The sequence below is a fragment of the Neofelis nebulosa genome, chromosome 1, assembly GCF_028018385.1.
Source record: "Neofelis nebulosa isolate mNeoNeb1 chromosome 1, mNeoNeb1.pri, whole genome shotgun sequence".
NCBI lineage: Eukaryota > Metazoa > Chordata > Mammalia > Carnivora > Felidae > Neofelis > Neofelis nebulosa.
The window spans coordinates 67,531,247-67,550,198 of NC_080782.1; the positions used below are offsets into that span (position 1 = coordinate 67,531,247).

At 37.9% G+C, this 18,952-nt stretch overlaps 1 protein-coding gene and 1 long non-coding RNA gene across 2 annotated transcripts in view; both read right to left on the reverse strand.

Annotated features, from left to right (window-relative positions):
* The window catches only part of DCP2 (decapping mRNA 2), a 52,312-nt gene that overhangs the window by 21,598 nt on the left and 11,762 nt on the right, over positions 1-18,952 (reverse strand). The window contains exons 2-4 of the mRNA XM_058724895.1: positions 12,641-12,792; positions 7,022-7,149; positions 6,518-6,616 (exon numbers count right to left, since the gene is read on the reverse strand). Coding sequence (XP_058580878.1) covers positions 6,518-6,616; positions 7,022-7,149; positions 12,641-12,792 — 379 coding nt within the window. The remainder of the gene's footprint in view (positions 1-6,517; positions 6,617-7,021; positions 7,150-12,640; positions 12,793-18,952) is intronic.
* On the reverse strand, positions 9,197-12,633 carry LOC131509327 (uncharacterized). The gene is made up of 2 exons (XR_009260435.1): positions 10,763-12,633; positions 9,197-10,515 (listed from the first exon to the last, which is right to left on the reverse strand). It is a non-coding gene; the product is annotated as an uncharacterized LOC131509327 (long non-coding RNA).

An 18,952-nucleotide genomic window follows, 5' to 3' on the forward strand; every position in this document is an offset into this window, starting at 1 on the left:
TGTGCTGCCCAAAGAGCACCAGCACAATAAAATCCTCTCCCTATTATCTAATATCTTTTATAAACCTACAGGAAGAAGTAGAATAAACCAACCAATTGTTCCTCTGTACAAATTCTATCAAGGTGAAGTTATGTAAATGCATATTAAAGTCAGCTTCATTACAATAAAATATACTGTTTTGCTAAATAGTAAGCAACAAAATGAAATCCTGAAAACACAGGAATCACTTGCTTATTCAACAACTGGTATTTCACCACAATTAACAATGAAAATATACTGAAGTTATCCTAACACATCCTTTCAACAATCTCTAGAAAACATTTTCCCATCCTTGTCCTAAATCTACTTCACTGAATAAAAGTAATCAGAACTTGGGGCGCCTGGGTGGCTCAGCGGGTTAAGCATCCAACTTCGGCTCGGGTCATGATCTCACGGTTCTTGGATTCGAGCTCCATGTCAGGCTCTGTGCTGACAGCCCAGAGCCTAGAACCTGCTTCAGATTCTGTGTCTCTCTCTCTGCCATGCCCCGCTCACACCCTGTCTGTCTCTCTCTCTCAAAAAAAATAAATTAAAAAAATTAAAAAAAAAAAAGGTAACAGAACCCAATTAACAAAGGTGAACCAAAAGGTTAAAGACAGGAAATTTCTAATCAAGATGGCACTAAGGTTGGGGCACCTGGCTGGCTCAGTCAGAGGAGCCCATGACTCTTGATTTCAGGGTCATGAGTTCAAACCTCATGTCGGCTGTAGAGATTATATAAGTAAATAAGTAAGTAAGTAAATAAATAAACTAAAAAAAAAAAAAAAAAAAGATGGCACTAAGCTTTCTATTAATTATTCATACCTTGTCCCTGAGGAACCTGCTTGTCAGTGTTTCTTTCAGCTCAGATCACATAAACAGTTCTTATAAGATGGATCAGATTCTGCTTTAACAAAACACCTCTGGACAGCCACATATAATGAAATAACAACATTAACTTAACTATAATAAACCAAATTAAAATGTTATTTAGCAACTTAAAACAAGCTTAAACACTCATGACAGAAACATGTAACTTAAAAGAAAAAAAAATTAAAAGAAAAAAAAAGTTTAAAGCATTAGCCTAAGTCTAATGGCAGCTAAAAACTTTCAGATAGAACACTTCCTGACAGGTTAATACAAGTGAAAATTAAAAGGAAAACTGTAATATTAACATGAACTCCTACAAAAAATAACAATCTGGTTTTAAACTAAGACACTGGTGATACTCCCCCCACCAGGGCCACACAGCACTGCTTCTGTTATACTGCAGCACCACCAAGTGGCAGAAACATACACTACAAGTCTAGGACTGCTAGTTGAACACTTTCAAACTCGAAAATGGCAGCTGCTTTGCACTGAACTTTGTCCTACCAAAATTCCTAAGTTGAAGGCCCAACCCTTAATGCTACTGACTGTATTTAGAAATAGGGCCTGTGAGGGGCGCCTGGGTGGCGCAGTCGGTTAAGCGTCCGACTTCAGCCAGGTCACGATCTCGCGGTCCGTGAGTTCGAGCCCCGCGTCAGGCTCTGGGCTGATGGCTCGGAGCCTGGAGCCTGTTTCCGATTCTGTGTCTCCCTCTCTCTCTGCCCCTCCCCCGTTCATGCTCTGTCTCTCTCTGTCCCAAAAATAAATAAAAAAAAAAAACGTTGAAAAAAAAGAAATAGGGCCTGTGAGGAGGTGATAAAGGTAAAATGAGGACATAAGGTTGGGGGTCTAATAAGGACATTAAGGTTGGGGGTGTTCTTATAAGATGACAACAACAAAGGGCGAGCTCTCTGCACTCACACAGGCACCCAGGAAAAAGACCACATGAGCACAAAGCAAGAAAGCAGCCACCTGCAAGCCAGCATGAGAACCTTCACCAGGAACCTTGATCTTGGCCTTCTCAGCCTCTAAAACTTAAATTTCTGTTGAGTTTAAGCTACTCCATCTGTGGTATTTTGTTATGGCAGCCTGACTGGACTAATACAGGAATGCTCAACCTTAACCCCCAAATTTTTCTCTCTTTGTAACAAAGGCAACCATTTAAAAACCAAAAATAAAAATCAAATTCTAATCCAAAAATGTAGAAAAATTAAAGACAAGTTTTTTTCTGACATGTTCCTTCATCAGCTAAAAGAGGATGTTACTTAGATCTGAAAGTTTAAAAGGATTAATTCTTACTATCAAAAGGAAAAAGTCTTTCCTTGAAATTAAGGGTCTATGGTTTCTAAGAATACCTATGCTTTCCTCAGAGCAAGGCAAAAGCTCTAAAACAGAAAAAAAAAAAAAAACCAACTTATACATATTCACCTGAGAAAGGTAAACGTTATTAGAAAATAGATACACAGTACTTAAAAATCACAAATTCCTTCTGTTTCCATCTGTATGTGTGTTTAGAAATACCCATTTACAAATATTCCTTGACTGCCTGTATTGTAGTAGTCAGAAACATGGACTCCAGAGCCCTACCAAGGTTCTGCATCCCTGTTCTGCTGCTGACTGTGAGGCCTTGGGCATGTTACTAAACTGATCTGTTTCAGTTCCTCTCCTATAAAATGGAGCTGATCCTCTTCCATAATGGCTGTATCCCTCCCCACAAGATTCTCTGTAGCATCCTATCATCTACACTCCATTCTCTCATTCCCCATGCCCTAATAAACTTTTACTTTCTTACAAATTATGGTGATCTAGAATTATTACTGAAATTAGCACCACATGAATAGGACAATCTTTTATCTTAGTATTTCAGAGTAGAAAACAAACAAGATAAACTGAAGTGAAAACTGAGTGCCTCAGTTCACAGGTTAATTGCCTCTGCCCACCCCTATATCCTATATTTCTGCATCACCCAGCCTCTTACAATATAGTGTATAAAATTTGTCAGAAGGAAGGTTCTAGTGGTAGATGTAGATGATCCCTTGGGTTTGGGGTACTGCTTCAGCTCTGCAAATTTAAATATTTGATGTTCTCTAAGTTTCCTCAGAAAGATCCAATTACAGAGACAGCTGATCTCACCAAATTTAGCCTGTTTTCCAGTTAATGTAGTCTCTTTTCTGGACCCAGACAATTATCATACTGCTGTAGGACCAGTCTAACTCTACGTACAGGATTACCGATCAATTCCTCAAAGTAGGATGCTAAGATTTCTATTTTGTCTTCCTTATGAGCATGAGGACCACAAAATTTGAAGACATAAAAGGGAAGACTTTACAACCGCTCCATTTAGTCTCCTACTATCCACAGAAAGGGAAAGGTCTTAGAGGATGTGTCAATTTCTCACCTGTTACCTTTCAATTTTAAGGGGTGTGGGTAAACCTTCATTTACTTGCATTATTGGTCTATAAGCTATTGCAAATACTTACTTAGAAAGTGTTCCATACTGAATTAGAAATGTAGCATTTTCAATCATTTTTTAAATCCTACTCCAAAGTAAATAACCACTAATGGTTTTTCTATGTTAAATAAATATGTTAGTGGTTTGTAAGAATTTTAATTACTATCACTCACCAATAAGTACATCCAAACTTAAACCAGGTGAACGTTGTTGCTACAGGAAAATACTGAGTCAAGACAAAGGCAACAGATCCAAATGAAATATGCCATAAAATCCATACTGCTGTCTCAAAAATATCTCAAAGTTAATCACTACCACCTTAGATTTTAAAGATACTTACTTCTAGTTATGAAGCCCTTAAATAACTCTTAATAGTACATGTATCTTACAAAGATTAAGTGGCTCACCCAAAGTCTCTAGGATATTGACTAGCATTTACTAGAAACATACTGGAACAAATCTTCAACTCCTAGAGCAGTTCTCTCTCCATTATATTGTGCTTCCTTATAGCTCAACTTCTCAAATTTCAAGAAGATGTAATGTGATAAATGATAAGGAATTCATAAACAAGAATACAGTCCACAATGTATAACAGGTACTACATAATTAATGCCAAGCAAATGTCTAGACAACAACTGTTATTAAAGTTCAGAGACTACTATAGGATAGAGCTCACTGGTTAAATTTTAAAATAAACAGAATTTTAATTAAGAAAGAACCTTAGGGATGCCTGGTTTGCTCAGTTGGTTGAGTGTCTGACTCTTGATTTTGGCTCACGTCATGATCCCAGAGATGTGGGATCGAGTCCCACATTGGGCTCCACACTGAGCCTGCTTAAGATTCTCTCCCTCCCTCTGCCCCTCTCCCCCGTTCCCACGTGCTCTCTAAAATTAAAAAGAAAAAATGAATGAACTTTAGAAATTATTCACTCTACAGAATGGCCACAATCAAGAAGATAAGAAATAACAAGTACTGGTGAGGATGTGGAGAAAAAGAAACCCTCGTGCGCTGCTGGTGGAGATGCAAACTGGTGTAGCCACTGTGCAAAGAGCATAGAGGTTCCTCAAAAATTAAAAACAGGGGCGCCTGGGTGGCGCAGTCGGTTGAGCGTCCGACTTCAGCCAGGTCACGATCTCGCGGTCCGTGAGTTCGAGCCCCGCGTCAGGCTCTGGGCCGATGGCTCGGAGCCTGGAGCCTGTTTCCGATTCTGTGTCTCCCTCTCTCTGCCCCTCCCCCGTTCATGCTCTGTCTCTCTCTGTCCCAAAAATAAATAAAAAACGTTGGAAAAAAAAAAAATTTTTAAAAAAATTAAAAACAGAAATACCATATGATCCAATAATTCCACTAGTATTTACCTAAAGAATACAAAAACACTAATTTGAAGCAGTGTTTTTACATATACCCTAATATAGGGCATAAGCACCCCTATGTTTATTGCAGCATTATTTACAATAACCAAGACATGGAAGCAACCCAAGTGCCCATCGATAGATGAATGGATAAAGAAGATGTGGGGTACGTACACAGGTATGTACATACACGTATGTGCGCGTACGTGCGCGCACGCGCGTGCGCACACACACGAATACTACTCGGCCATAAAAAAAAGAATGAGATCTTGCCATTTGCAACAACGTGGATAGTCTAGAGGGTATGATGTTAGGTGAAATAAGTCAGAGAAAGACATTACTATATTATTTCATTTATATTTGGAATCTAAAAAAACAAAAACAGGGGCGCCTGGGTGGCTCAGTTGGTTGAGCGTCCGACTTCAGCTTGGGTCATGATCTCACAGCTTGTGGGTTCGGGCCCCGCATCAGGCTCTGTGCTAACAGCTCAGAGCCTGGAGCCTGCTTCAGATTCTGTGTCTCCCTCTCTCTCTGCCTCTAACCCACTCACATTCTGTCTCTGTCTCTCTCAAAAATAAATACACATTTAAAAAAAAAATTTTTTTTTAAAAACAAAAAGCAGAAAAAGATCCACAAGTACAGAAAACAAACTGGTGGCTGCCACAGGGGAGGTGGTTTAGGGGAGGAACAAAATGATGAAGGGTAGTGGAAGTACAGGCTTCCAGTTATGAAATAAATAAAACACAGGGATAAAAGATTCAGTATTGGGAACACAGCCAATGGTATTGTAATAGCGTTGTATGGTGACAAATGATAGCTACACTTGTGGTAAGCATAGCATTGATGTATACAGATTTTCTGAACCACTCTAGTCTACACCTGAAACTAACACTGTGTATAAACTACACCTCAATTAAAACAAAAAGGGGGGGGGGGGGCGTCTGGGTGGCTCAGTCAGGTTAAGCGTCCAACCATTCAGGTCATGATCTCATGGTTCATGAGTTCGAGTCTTCCATCAGGCTTTGTGCTGAGAGCTCAGAGCTTGGAGCCTGCTTTGAATTTTGTCTCCTTTCTCTCTGCCCCTCCTCTGCTTGTGCTCTCTCTCTCCCTCTTTCAAAAAATGAATAAACATTTAAAAAAAGAAAAAAAGAAGTTATTCACGCTAAACCTCACTTTACAAATAAGAAAAGTCATAATTTGAGCTGGGTCTAGATAGGATTTGAATAGTTAGGAAGAAAAGACAACTTTCCGAGTAAGGAGATAATATAAGCAAAGTTTAGAGGCTGAAACAAATCAGTTAAATTCAAGTAACAGAGAATAAATTCTTTTGACTGAGAATAAAGGTAAATTTAGGAATGGCTAAATTTTGTGTCAGGAATAAGGGATGGAGTTTCAATAGTTTAAAGAATTAAACTTCATCTTACAGGCAGTGGGAAGGTAGAGTGGGTTTGAGCAACAAATGTAAATTTCTTAAGGAAGCACAAATTGTGCACTTGTCTGGAAGCCAAGACAATAAACATAAAACAAGGGTTGTAAATGCCAAAGTGTTTTACCAACTGCAAATCCAATCTTAAAACAAGGTAGAGAAGGAGTTAGAGATAACAGAATTAAAAATGGACAATAAAAGAAAACGGAAACAAATAAGGGAAGAATAAATGATACATGTGGACAAAAGAATCAACAGTCACCTTACAAAAGATAAGTTACTTCTTGCAGTCAAGTTCTAGAAAGAGGATTAGATGGTCCAAACAGTAAGTTTCCATGACTAAAAAGTACTTTACTCAAAGCATAATCACCGAATGCTACCATGTTTCAAACTGCAGTAACTCACCTCTCTAGCAGCACAATCATGAGGAGCTTCTTCTTTATTTACTTTTCCTTTTGGAAATCCCCAGCCTGATTTTGCTAGGTACCCCTGAACCAGTAGTACCTATAAAAATGAGCAGAGGTAAAAATAAAACTTGCCTTCCTTTCCCACACTCCTTTCTAGGTCAAAGGTGTTTTTCTCCTTCCTTCAAGTAACTGTTATCACCAATATTTTTATACAGTACTTGGTTTTAGTATCTTCCAAAAGTCTCACTATACCAGTATGAACATGGGCATTCTGCCCATTTTAAAGTATTTCTTCAATAAAGTGACATTTCTTTGCAATAAGTCATACTACAAGTATAAAATATTAGGACTCAGAATGCAGAAAAAATATACAAACTTTGGCCTTTCAGCACTAAAAGTCTATTTTCAAACCTCAGTTCAGAACATTATATAAACAGCACATACATTTTATTTATGATGAAAACAGGTGATGACTGCACTAAAAATCTTTTATTACACTCACATTTTCAAGTGTCTCATCAAGAATAATTGCACCATATGTTGGTACTCCCATTTTATATTCCTTCCATTCATCCAAAATTTTTTCCACATCTTCACCTTGAGGCAGCAAAAATGGACAGTGACTGAAGAGTATACATAGTGTTAAGGAAGCTACTTTCTCTCTAAATATAGCTTGAGTACTTACATATAAAAAGAAACCTATTTAAATCAACTATGAATTTTATATGAAATTACTCAAATCTTCACCTAAGTTTTGTTCCTCCTTCTTGGTCACTACCCCTCCCCTCTTTGTTTTCTCCTGAACAAGTCATTGCTAGCTTCTGCATTCAGCTGGACACAAATCAAGTAAGATTTGCATAGTCAGTCTTAGAGCTCTATGCTAACACAAATTCAGGGCCATGTGAACATCTCAAATACTTCTCATTAAGCGAGTCAAATTCACCACATCAGGAGTCAACAAATACTAAAACTGATCACAAGAAACAGAAGTACAGTATACATACATTGGTGAAAGGTAGAAACCACCAAAACAAATAAAAGTGGTTACCTCTGGGAAGGAGAACTAGGGATGATGTATACCACTATTCTCTACTGTTGAATGTCTTCACCATGCACATGTATTGACTAGTTTTAAAATTAAAAACATTTTTAAGATGAGGAATTACTAAGAATTATAGAGAAAAGTAAATCTGGGCATTAAGTATAGCCTATTTCAAAAGAAACTGGGCATGCCCTGCCCCCCGTACTGGGCAGAGTAAAATATTTTTTTATTTTTTAAGTAGATAAAACCTAAACCTGTAAAGTAGATGCTCAGGCTTCCAATACTCTACTCTATCAAATGCCTCATCACTACAACACTGTTAATTATGGAAAGTGTGGGAAAAGATATTTGTTATGACAGTGTTTCTCAAACCAAGGATGTATTCTTAAGGGTCCTCAAGTCCTTTAGGAACACATTTATTCTTTTTATTTTGATGTTAACCTAAAAACAGGTAATATGAGCATACTTTCAATCATTTGGATGACCACATATATCAAGTACTACGTGATTTCGGAGACCATATTGGTACTAGTACTACTTACTGCTGTGGTCTACTAAAAATGGAGGAAACTAATATACAAATGATGTATTAAGGTCAAATGATGCATAATATAGAAAGGAATATAGCTAGCATAATATAGAAAGGAAGGTTTCATTAACAGATATATAGCAAAAGAAAGGTGGTGGAAAAGCTGGTTAGTACAGGCACATCAAAATACCCTCAAAGAAGCACTATATTCACACTGTGACTGACAGTTGATTTAAAAAAAAAATCGTATTAAATTCATTTTATGAAAACAATTTTGTAAGTTCTATAGCTTTTTATTTTAAAAAATCTGTTTTCGGGCACCTGAGTGGCTCAGTTGGTTAAGTATCCGACTTTGGCTCAGGTCATGATTTCACGGTTCATGGGTTCAAGCCCCACATCGGGCTCTGTGCTGACAGCTCAGAGCATGGAACATGCTTTGGATTCTGTGTCTCCCTCTCTCTCTGCCTCTCTCTCTCTCTCTCTCAAAAGTAAACAAATATTTAAATAAATAAATAGATCAATCAATCTGTTTTGGTTTTTAGAGTTGTAGTAAAAACTACAGAGGCCCTCAAAGAGCCCAAAGAAGTCAACCATCTAGGACAACACTGTAATCAAAAGACAGATACTAGGTTAACCTCAATACACAATCTACAATATAATCTCACTATAATAGAATCTCAGCATAAATGCCTTTAATTGGGGAAGGGAGAAAAAAGGACAAAGCTTGGATATAACATTAACCCTTTCATTCTATACAAGCCTGCTAACATTCTGGAAAGGTACTTCCCAATAATAGTCTGGCTTTATATGTTTAGTAAAACTTATGTGTTTTAAAGTCATCACAGGTTTGGGGTGCCTGGGTGGCTCAGTCGGTTGGGCATCCGACTTCGGCTTAGGTCATGATCTCACGGCTCGTGAGTTCAAGCCCTGCGTTGGGCTCTGTGCTGACAGCTCAGAGCCTGGAGCCTGCTTCGGATTCTGTGTCTCCGTCTCTCTGCCCCTCCCCTGCTCATGCTCTGTCTCTCCTGTCTGTCAAAAATAAATAAAGATTAAAGTCATCACAGGTTTTTTTTTTTTAAATCTTAAGTATACATCTTAAATAAATGTTTATTTCTTCCAATAAAATTTTTACCATAGAAAAACAAAAGTATGCACGAAGCAGAAAGAACTCCTAATAGTTCAGAGAGGAAGATACTTCTGCAGTTCTTCCTCTTTCCTCTTCCTACAGTGTTCCTAATAACGGCAAGGTGCATCACCATGTCCATAAATTAGTGTTATCTTACTTTTCTACCCATTAAACAACTTTAAAAAAAAAAAACAAAAAATAAAGATTTAACAAGAGAAATTATAAATCAACTACTATTTACATTTTCCATTTACTCATTTTTTTCTACCCCAAAACCACCACAAAATGAGTTGACTGAACCAACTACAGTTCAAGATATACTTAGAACACTGAAAAGAATCTATGTTTTCTTTCCTCTAGTTACTTTATTGTGAGAATACAGTATATAATACATGTCACATGCAAAACACGTGTTTACTGGCTATTTTACTGGTAAGGCTTCTGGTCAACAGTAGGCTATTAGCAGTTAAGTTTTGGGGAGTCAAAGTTATACACAGACTTCACACTACACAGAGGTCAGGACTCCTAATCCCCACATTGTTCATGGGTCAACGGTAGTTAAGAGGTTATACTGATTAAAGTAAAAATTTGAAGCACATCCCCACTTGTAATATATTCTTACAAGAATATAGAATACATATAATCTTTTTTTTTAATAATCTAGTGAATTTTTCTTAAGTACTCTTTTTATACTAACATTTTTGCAAATACATGAAAAATCTGTTCTAGGTAGAACCATCATTTAGACAGTAATCGTCCTCCAAAATCCTGCCATTATCAAGATAATGATATCTTGATACAATTAATGATAATGATACAAATTTCCTCATGGACAACTCCTCTCAAGCTGTAGCCTCAGTTCCTTGTATTCCTTGTCCTATCCATTCCCACTTCTCAGACCAATTCCCATAGCAACATTCTGGACCTTGCTATCACTAAAACTATTCCCACAATTTGCCTGAAATAAAACATCATGACCATAACTTTCTACAGCATTCTTCTAATTAACTCACATTATATCATTATTGTACATTGATCTTGACTATATTCATTTGTCTGCATTAGCACCCTCCTCCTGCTTTTATTTTCTTCCCTAAACAATATGGCTTATCACTTTAATCAATCTCTTAGCTATTTCCAAAATTCCTTTGCCCCACTGTTGTCTGAACATAGATCCCTAAGCAAAACTTTAACCCAGGAGAAAATCCAGGATGCCCATTCTATACTGACCTTGCTGAGCACTTACTAAAGAAAAATCTCAAGGCTATACACAATTTATAAAAAAGAAAACAGGGGCGCCTGGGTGGCGCAGTCGGTTAAGCGTCCGACTTCAGCCAGGTCACGATCTCGCGGTCCGTGAGTTCGAGCCCCGCGTCAGGCTCTGGGCCGATGGCTCGGAGCCTGGAGCCTGTTTCCGATTCTGTGTCTCCCTCTCTCTCTCTGCCCCTCCCCCGTTCATGCTCTGTCTCTCTCTGTCCCAAAAAAATAAATAAAAAACGTTGAAAAAAAAAAAGAAAAAAAAAAAAAAAAAAGAAAACAAAGGTACAGAAAAGCTCCACAATTTGCCCAAGGTCGCATGGCAAGTAAATGGCAAAGATGGGACCCTAACCCAAGTAAACTGGCCCCAGAACTTATGCTGTCAACTTTTACTCGATGCTCTTCAGTAGTACCCTATCGTAACTTACCATACTGCACTAATAACTTTCTTTCATCTTGAAGACAGGGACTGAAACCACTTTGTTCACTACATAATGCCTGGCATGGAGTAAACACTCACTTATTTAATGAAATCTATCACATTAGCAAGAAAGGCTTTTCTCTATACAACTGAATAAACATAACGAAACAAAGTTTTGGATTTTTTTTTTTTTTTTTAATTATTAGCAAGGGAAGTTTAAAACTCATGTGCATACACACACAAAATCTTGCCCAGAACCCCAAAGTATGTAAAGTTGTTCTGGTAGAACCCTAAGTCTATGCAAAATAGACCACAGAAGCAGATTTGCCTGTTTTGATCATGTTTCTATCACTAGATTACAGCTTCTTAAAAGCGAAGTCCTCTATAATTTCTCCACAGAACCTATGACCAAGTCTTTAACAAAGATAGTGTTCAATAGCAGTTCTATCCCCCTTTGATTCTTCATTTACTTCTCCATTATTTAATCAAAGAGCCTGATCATTTCTGCCACTGAAATGTCTCTTCAGTCTTTTCTTTGTAGTCCCTCTACTATGGTTCAAGACCTTAATGCTCCGTATCTCAAGTAATGTGACAGCCCACCCTATGGTTTAACCTCTCCTGCCAACTAAGTCTTCTTGAATACCATTTCAAAAGATTTGCATAATATTCCTTAGCCTTGATCAAAAATTTAAAAAATTTTTATGGTTACCAATGATCTAGAACAAAGTGTTTCATCCATTTTCTGCAGAGACCTGGGGCAGGGCTGACCCATATTTCATGGAACTCAAGGAGAATTATAGCTAGGAGCTGAGGACAAGAGTTATTTCCATTCTTCCTCCAACTCTAGCACAGTACAGTGAACTTGTGGTTACAATTCCATTCGAATACATGATTTACAGTTAAAAACAATGACCTACAGAATAAAAACCACTTTGGCTCAAGATCTAAGAACCCACAAATCCCCCCTACATACCTCCCCCCATCCCTATTCCCTACTATCTTCCCATAAGAATTGTCTGTTCAATATATACTAATATACTTCCTATGGTATCCCTTATTCTTTCCAACTCTCCAATTTTGCTCAATCCTTTTCTTTACCTGGAACATACTACCCACTCCTATCTCTTTATAAAATCCTACATTCCCTTACAAATATAGCTTTGCCTAAAAAATCTCTGAATTCTAAACACATTTAATATTGGGACCATTAACAATTCACCAGTTTTTGTGCCTTCTAACAGCTTCTTTTATAATCTTAAATTTTCATATCTTTTATAATAAACTGACAAGCTTCTATCTTATTTGTAAATGGGAAAAAAAAAACTTTGAAAGCAAGGACTTCTTTGTATTTGCCACAAAACTAAAATCATTGCTTTTAACATATTAAATATTCAATAATTATTTAACAATTTCTATCCCCAAAAGGTAGTGATTTGATTAAAGATCTAGTTAAATGGAACAGCAAGAACAAAGTAAAAAAAGAGGTCAGTTCTAGAAACAGGGTAGTTATTTCTGAAAGAGAAAATCAAATTTAATTCTAACAATCACTGCATTATTTCAAAGGGTCCTCTAGATAAAAATGAATATACTATTAAATTGTGTCTACTATTTATATTGACAATTTTTAGAAACCAAGTATAGTTATCTAGTAAGTTTTAAATCTCAAAGACAAGCAAAAGGAAATCTGTACTAAAATATTTTATTAGCAATAATGAAATACAGTCATTATAGTAAAAAAAAGGATATCAGCTTTAGCAAAGTCTCTTATCCCACACTGAGGTAATCCTGGTGTGTTCTGCATGTAGAAATCCAAGTAAAACCAATGGGCAAGTTCAATCTGAAAACACACTCGGATAGCATTGTCTCTTTCCTCGCTGGGAATATGCAAAATAAATCGGCTGTCAAAAACAAAAAACATTAAAATTACATTTACAAACCGTAACGAATTTAACCTACTGAACTGCTTTAACCACCAACATAAAAAAGGGACCAAGTGCTGATCAAGGAAGGAAAATTTGGAAGCATTACTGTAGGGAAGAGGAGTCTGGATGGAAGGCAGCTATGCTCACCACTCTACCACCAATGCTGCACAAGGAAGAGAAGCCTGAAAAAATAGTTTTTCACAGTTATCTCATTCATAATAGAGTTTTTTTAAGAGGCCATTTACCCTTTGTTAACAAAATAAAGGGAGCAAGGAAACAACGTTCACTAGGATTTCCTCCCATGACTGGTAACATTAAAAAAAAAAAAAAAAAAAAAAGCATTGTTTTTTTTTGCTGAGAGAGAGAGAGAGAGAGAGAGAGAGAGCCCGAGAGAGCGAGAGCGTGCAGCATGCAAGCAGGGGAGGGACAAAGGAGAGGGAGAGAGAGTCCCAAGCAGGCTCCACACTGACAGCACAGAGCCTGACATAGGACTTGATCCTACAATCCTGCGATCAGAACCACAATCCTGAAATCAAGAGTCAGATGCCTAACCGACTGAGCCACCCAGGTGCCACAGCATATAATGTACAAATATATTCACTCATTCAAATAGGTAAGATGTTAGCTGCTTAATCTTCTTATTTAAAGTATTACAAAGCGACAAGAAATCAACTCTTGTTTAATTAACAGACTACGCTTCTCAAAGACCCCCATCTGCAGAACTGGAGCTCAAAATACCTCTTAAAACGTACGTTTAAAATAACTTTTTAAAGTATACTCGCTTTTTAAAATCCTAAATTATCTTTTCCAAGTACATTTGAAGGAAGGTGGGGACATATTTTATATATACAGCATAAATATACACTATATTACATATACATGTGACTGAGACAATAAACCCCTCTTTCTGTTAAGAAGTCAGAATTTAAAAATCTAAGTGAATGGGATTCACAGCACTCCTTAAGCAACCACCCATTACTTCTTCCACTGCATAGAATTTTTTGGAAATGCCTTGGAGAGACAGATTGAACTACACAAAAGAAATCCATTGGTTGTTTTAAATTTATTTTTTTATTTTATTTTTTTAACGTTTATTTATTTTTGAGACAGAGAGAGACAGAGCATGAACAGGGAGGGGCAGAGAGAGAGGGAGACACAGAATCTGAAACAGGCTCCAGGCTCTGAGCTGCCAGCACAGAGCCCAACGCGGGTCTTGAACTCACGGACCGTGAGATCATGACCCGAGCCGAAGTCGGACGCTTAACCGACCAAGCCACCCAGGCGCCCCTAAATTTTTTAATATTTATTTATTTTTGAGAGAGAGAGACAGAACGTGAGTGGGGAGAGAGAGAGGCAGACAGAGAATCTGAAGCAGGCTCCAGGTCCAAGCTGTCAGCACAGAGCCTGATGTGGGGCTTGAACCCATGGACCATGAGATCATGACCTGAGCAAAAGTGAGACACTTAACCAACTGAGCCACCCAGGCACCCCGAAATCCAAAGGTTTTTAAGTTATTTTTAAATTTTTTTTTTCAACGTTTTTTATTTATTTTTGGGACAGAGAGAGACAGAGCATGAACGGGGGAGGGGCAGAGAGAGAGGGAGACACAGAATCGGAAACAGGCTCCAGGCTCTGAGCCGTCAGCCCAGAGCCTGATGCGGGGCTCGAACTCACGGACCGCGAGATCGTGACCTGGCTGAAGTCGGACGCTTAACCGACTGCGCCACCCAGGCGCCCCTTAAGTTATTTTTAAAAATTAAGAATTAGTTATTGACAGTTTGATCACTCACACTATTCACTAGCAAATATTTTTGCTTGTTTCCAAGGTTCAAATCAACCTTTTTTGTTCATGTTCAAAAAACATGCTTTTAAATTATAAAAATAATGTAACATTCCAATAAGGGAATAAATAAGTAAATGGTAAGATGAATGTAGGTACAATTAACCTATATTTCAATACAGAAAAACTATGGGGAAAAGGAGCTTAAACTGCACATACACCAGGAACAAAATGTGTAACATGCAATCCCGGTGGCATTATCTAAAATAAAAAAATCCAAACTCTTCTAGATGGCATTCAAGATCTGGTTCCTACTCACCTGCATAACCTCTTGGATTACTTTAAGGGGCTCTTTATACCCAGGGATACCAAATTCTTAGAAATGTCTTAAATTGTCATCTATATACTATATCTACTTCCTTTCCCTTGTCCACCTAGCAAACTCCTAATTCATCCTTCATGACTTACAAACATTACCCCTCTTATGTAGATACACCAGACTCCTCTGAACAGATTTATATAATCTCTGAGACTCCCAACTCCTTTACAATTATCTGGCATTTACTATCAATGTGCACAAACTCCTCTAAAGTAGTTCACTGAGATAATGTACCCTACCTTTCCCTGTTTTTATTCCTATAGTCTAGCAAATTGTTTGACATATACATTGAGAATGACATACTGATAGTTACAATTTATCTTTTAAATGCTTACGTAGGTCCTATTCTGGTTAGATGGAACAAGCACACTCTGTCCCTCCCATAAAATGTCACTATCAAACCTGGACAAAAAAGCATACAGCAGCTACTTGAAGACTGTAAAAAGTAAACAGTAGCAGGAAGACTGGGGAGGACAGTATCTGAAGTGAATTTACCATTTTTCCACCCTCTAGTGTCGCCTGGCCGGACTGGGGGTTAGAAGTGAGCACCAGCTGGGAAAGACAGAGCCCCAGAAGCCCTCTAGGGTCAAGCCTCAAGGGTCAAGAGAGGAGTCTAACTTTTGAAGAGAGTAGGGTTTTCCTTTTCTTTTCTCCATTCTCCCATGCCCCAGCCCACAAGCAATGCCATCATGGTTAGAGGTGGCAGCAACAGTGTAACAGAGACCCACAGAGGCTAAAACTCTAAGGGACAGGAAACTTTCTCTTGAATCGCAAGAGCTATGTGCTCCCAGCAGAGTAGGGCTAATGTTCACTGGTTTTTTTTCTTCTAACCTTCAGCCACTTGGTCTCAGACGTGAGCAGAGACACATGAAGTGTGTGCCACAGTGGCTTCTGACTAAAGGACCAAAAGGGTAGACCTAAAGAGCCAATAAGTATCAGGGAAATAGCTAAAGAGAAGCAGCTCAGGAAAATGGCCCCAGGAAATTGTTTACAAACTGAGGCTCAATCCCAAACTGCACAAGCTTGGATTAGACTACGAAAAGCAAACCACCAACTTTGTGAACTGAACTATATCAGACCACTGCCCACATCTAAGAATGACAACTGGGTGGTAAAACAGGATAAACAGCACTGCAAAAAACTAATTTTGTATCTGATTTTATTTAACTTAACACATCCCTAAAACACTCTAGACATTTATTATTTTCTCAGTTTGGGGCATTTTCTACTGACTTCCCATTATGGAATTAACTCCATTCCCACTCCCATTCTACACACCCTTCTCATCTCTCCATCCACCCAACAAAACTGTATCACAATTTTGGTTAGGATGTCAACTTCAGCACTACTGACATTTTGAAGAAGAGAAGTCTATGTTGAGAAGAGCTTTCCTGTGCACTGCATGATGTTCAGCGCATCCCTAGCCTCTACTCATTAGCACTCCCCACCAAGATATAACAGCTAAAAAGATTTCCAGGTAATGCAAATGTCCCCTGAAGGGGGAAAATCATTCCCAGTGATAACCAGAGTTAGATGAGCACTCAGTCTTTACATTATTATGATTCTGTAAATGCAATTCACAATTAAGTCATGTGGTAAGCTAGGATTACTTTTTCTTTCCTGCACAATCCTTTGTTCTTCCCATAATTAATGTCTTATCATTGCATTTGCTTCATTTTCCCTATATCATCCCTATCACTAATTCAACCTTCCACTAGTTTCCTAAATTTTTTTCTCAAATGTTAATTCAGACACATCAGTTTCATCTCCAAGACTATCGTTGAGCCCTCTCATCTGTTCCAATCGGCTGCTTATCATCTACAGCTGATACACATCTATCATACTACACTGTCCTCTTACTAGCATCCTATGGTTCCCCATGCCTCTATCCTACAGAGTCCAGGATTCCTATATCCTGTTTTCCTCCTTAATTTTCTTTATTCTTTTCATGAACTATACCCTCCCAAACCTTCTGAAGGAAGGATGCAAGGGGGCTAAGTACTGAGATACTGTACATCTGAAAATATCGTTATCCTCAGAGCTGACAGGCTGGATTAAGAATTCTAGGCTGGAAATCATTTTGAAGACAGTGCTGTCTCCCACCTGCCTCCAATTTTGATGGTGAGAAAACAAAGCATTTCAGATTTGTCTGATGTTTTTTTTCCAGTCTGGAAGCTTCTAGGTTCTTCCTTCTGTCCCCAGTATTATGAAATTTCCCAGCTGTCTATTTTTCATCTACTGCACTGGCCAATCAATGGACCTTGCTTCTTTGGAAATTCACATCCCTCAGTGCTGAAGGACCTCATGAACTGATCCTCATGATTCTTTACTCTCCTCTGGTATTTCCTACCTCTGATTCCTCCTCTGCCCCCCACCCCAACCTTCTGAGAAACATTATTAACTGTATCTTGCAAACCATCTATTAAGATTGTTTCTGCTCTCATATTTTTAATTTCCAAATGCTATCTGTTTAAATTATGCTTTTATAGATTATCCTGTTATTCCATGATTGTAAAAATCTACCTCTCTAAGGAGATCAATATAGTTTAAATTTTCTTCTATCTGCATAGTTTGCTTGCTCCCAGTTGCTTTTCCTTTCTTTGAGCTTTAAACTCTACCTTTTAACGTTAAGAAGCCTATTTCAGATATCCATATTTAAGTGAAAGGCCACAAAGCTATTTAGAAGGCTTATCAAACTATAAGGCGTCATTTAAGGTAAGTGATCAGGCGGAGCCATTTAATTGGGGAACCAATGTCAGTGTCATCAAGTCTTCACGAGCTAGTCAAATCACCTAAAGAATCTTCCAATGTCAGACTTGGGAGAGTAAAGGACAAGCTGCCACATTCTAGGAGCGGAACAGAAGAAGGCTGAGGGCTTTCAGGATATATATGTGTATATACATGTACACAGGATATATAAATTCATTTCTTCCATTTTTCAATATTCTTATTTTAGAATAGATTGACACTATTACAGCACTCTCATTCAGGTCTATTAGATCTACTAAGTCATATACAGTATTCCTTTTTCCTTTATAGTTCCGAAATTTTGTTGCTCATCCTTTCACCCATTTTTCCTTTTCTTGTGGTTTTATGTACTTAAGAATTTTTAAACTTTACTCTTTTAGTGAAGTAGATGTCTATGTACAACCTACTATCTTTAAATAGAAATTTTCATTTCTAGTAAAGTTTCTAGACACTAACCACAATCTAAAATGTGGCAAAAAGTGCATAGCACAAAGAAATCCAATTTCATTCCCATCCCAACCCAGGAAAGCCCCAAGTGAAGAAAGGTCAACTGGAAAAGGGAGTTAAGAAGTAGGACTTTAAAAGAAAAAGGAGAAACACGCCAGGACATCCCACAGAGTGTGAAGCTATGAAGCCTGCTTAAGATTCTCTTTCTCTCTCCCTCTGCCCCTCTCCTTCCCTCTCTCTCTCTCTCTAAAAAAAAAAAAAAAAAAAAAAAAGGCCTGAGTGTTTAAAAAAACAAAAATCATTAGAAGGGGCACCTGGGTGGCCCAGAGGGTTAAATATCCAACTCTTGATTTCGGCTGAGGTCATTACCTCACGGTTCATGGGTTAAAGCCTCAAGTAGAGAATCCCTGGGGTACAGAGCCTGCTTGGATTTTCTCTCTCTCACTCTCTCTCTGCCCCTTCCCTGCTTGCTCCCACATGCATATTCTCTCTCAAAATAAATAAATAAGCTTAAAAAAATTAGAAGATGTAGGAGCAGCAATCTGAAAAATAGGGTAATGGAAAGTATCCAAGCTGGACAGTAAAAAAAGAAAAAATACTGGATAGGTTATGAGATCTCTTGGATAACATCAAGCGAACAAACATTTGTATTAGAAGGAGTCCCAAAAGGAGAGAAAGATGAACCTAAAGAGTTCTATACCATGACACATAATAATTAAAATGTCAAAGACTAAAAATTTTAAAAGTTTTAAAAGCAGAAAGAAAGAGGCAAATAGTCATGT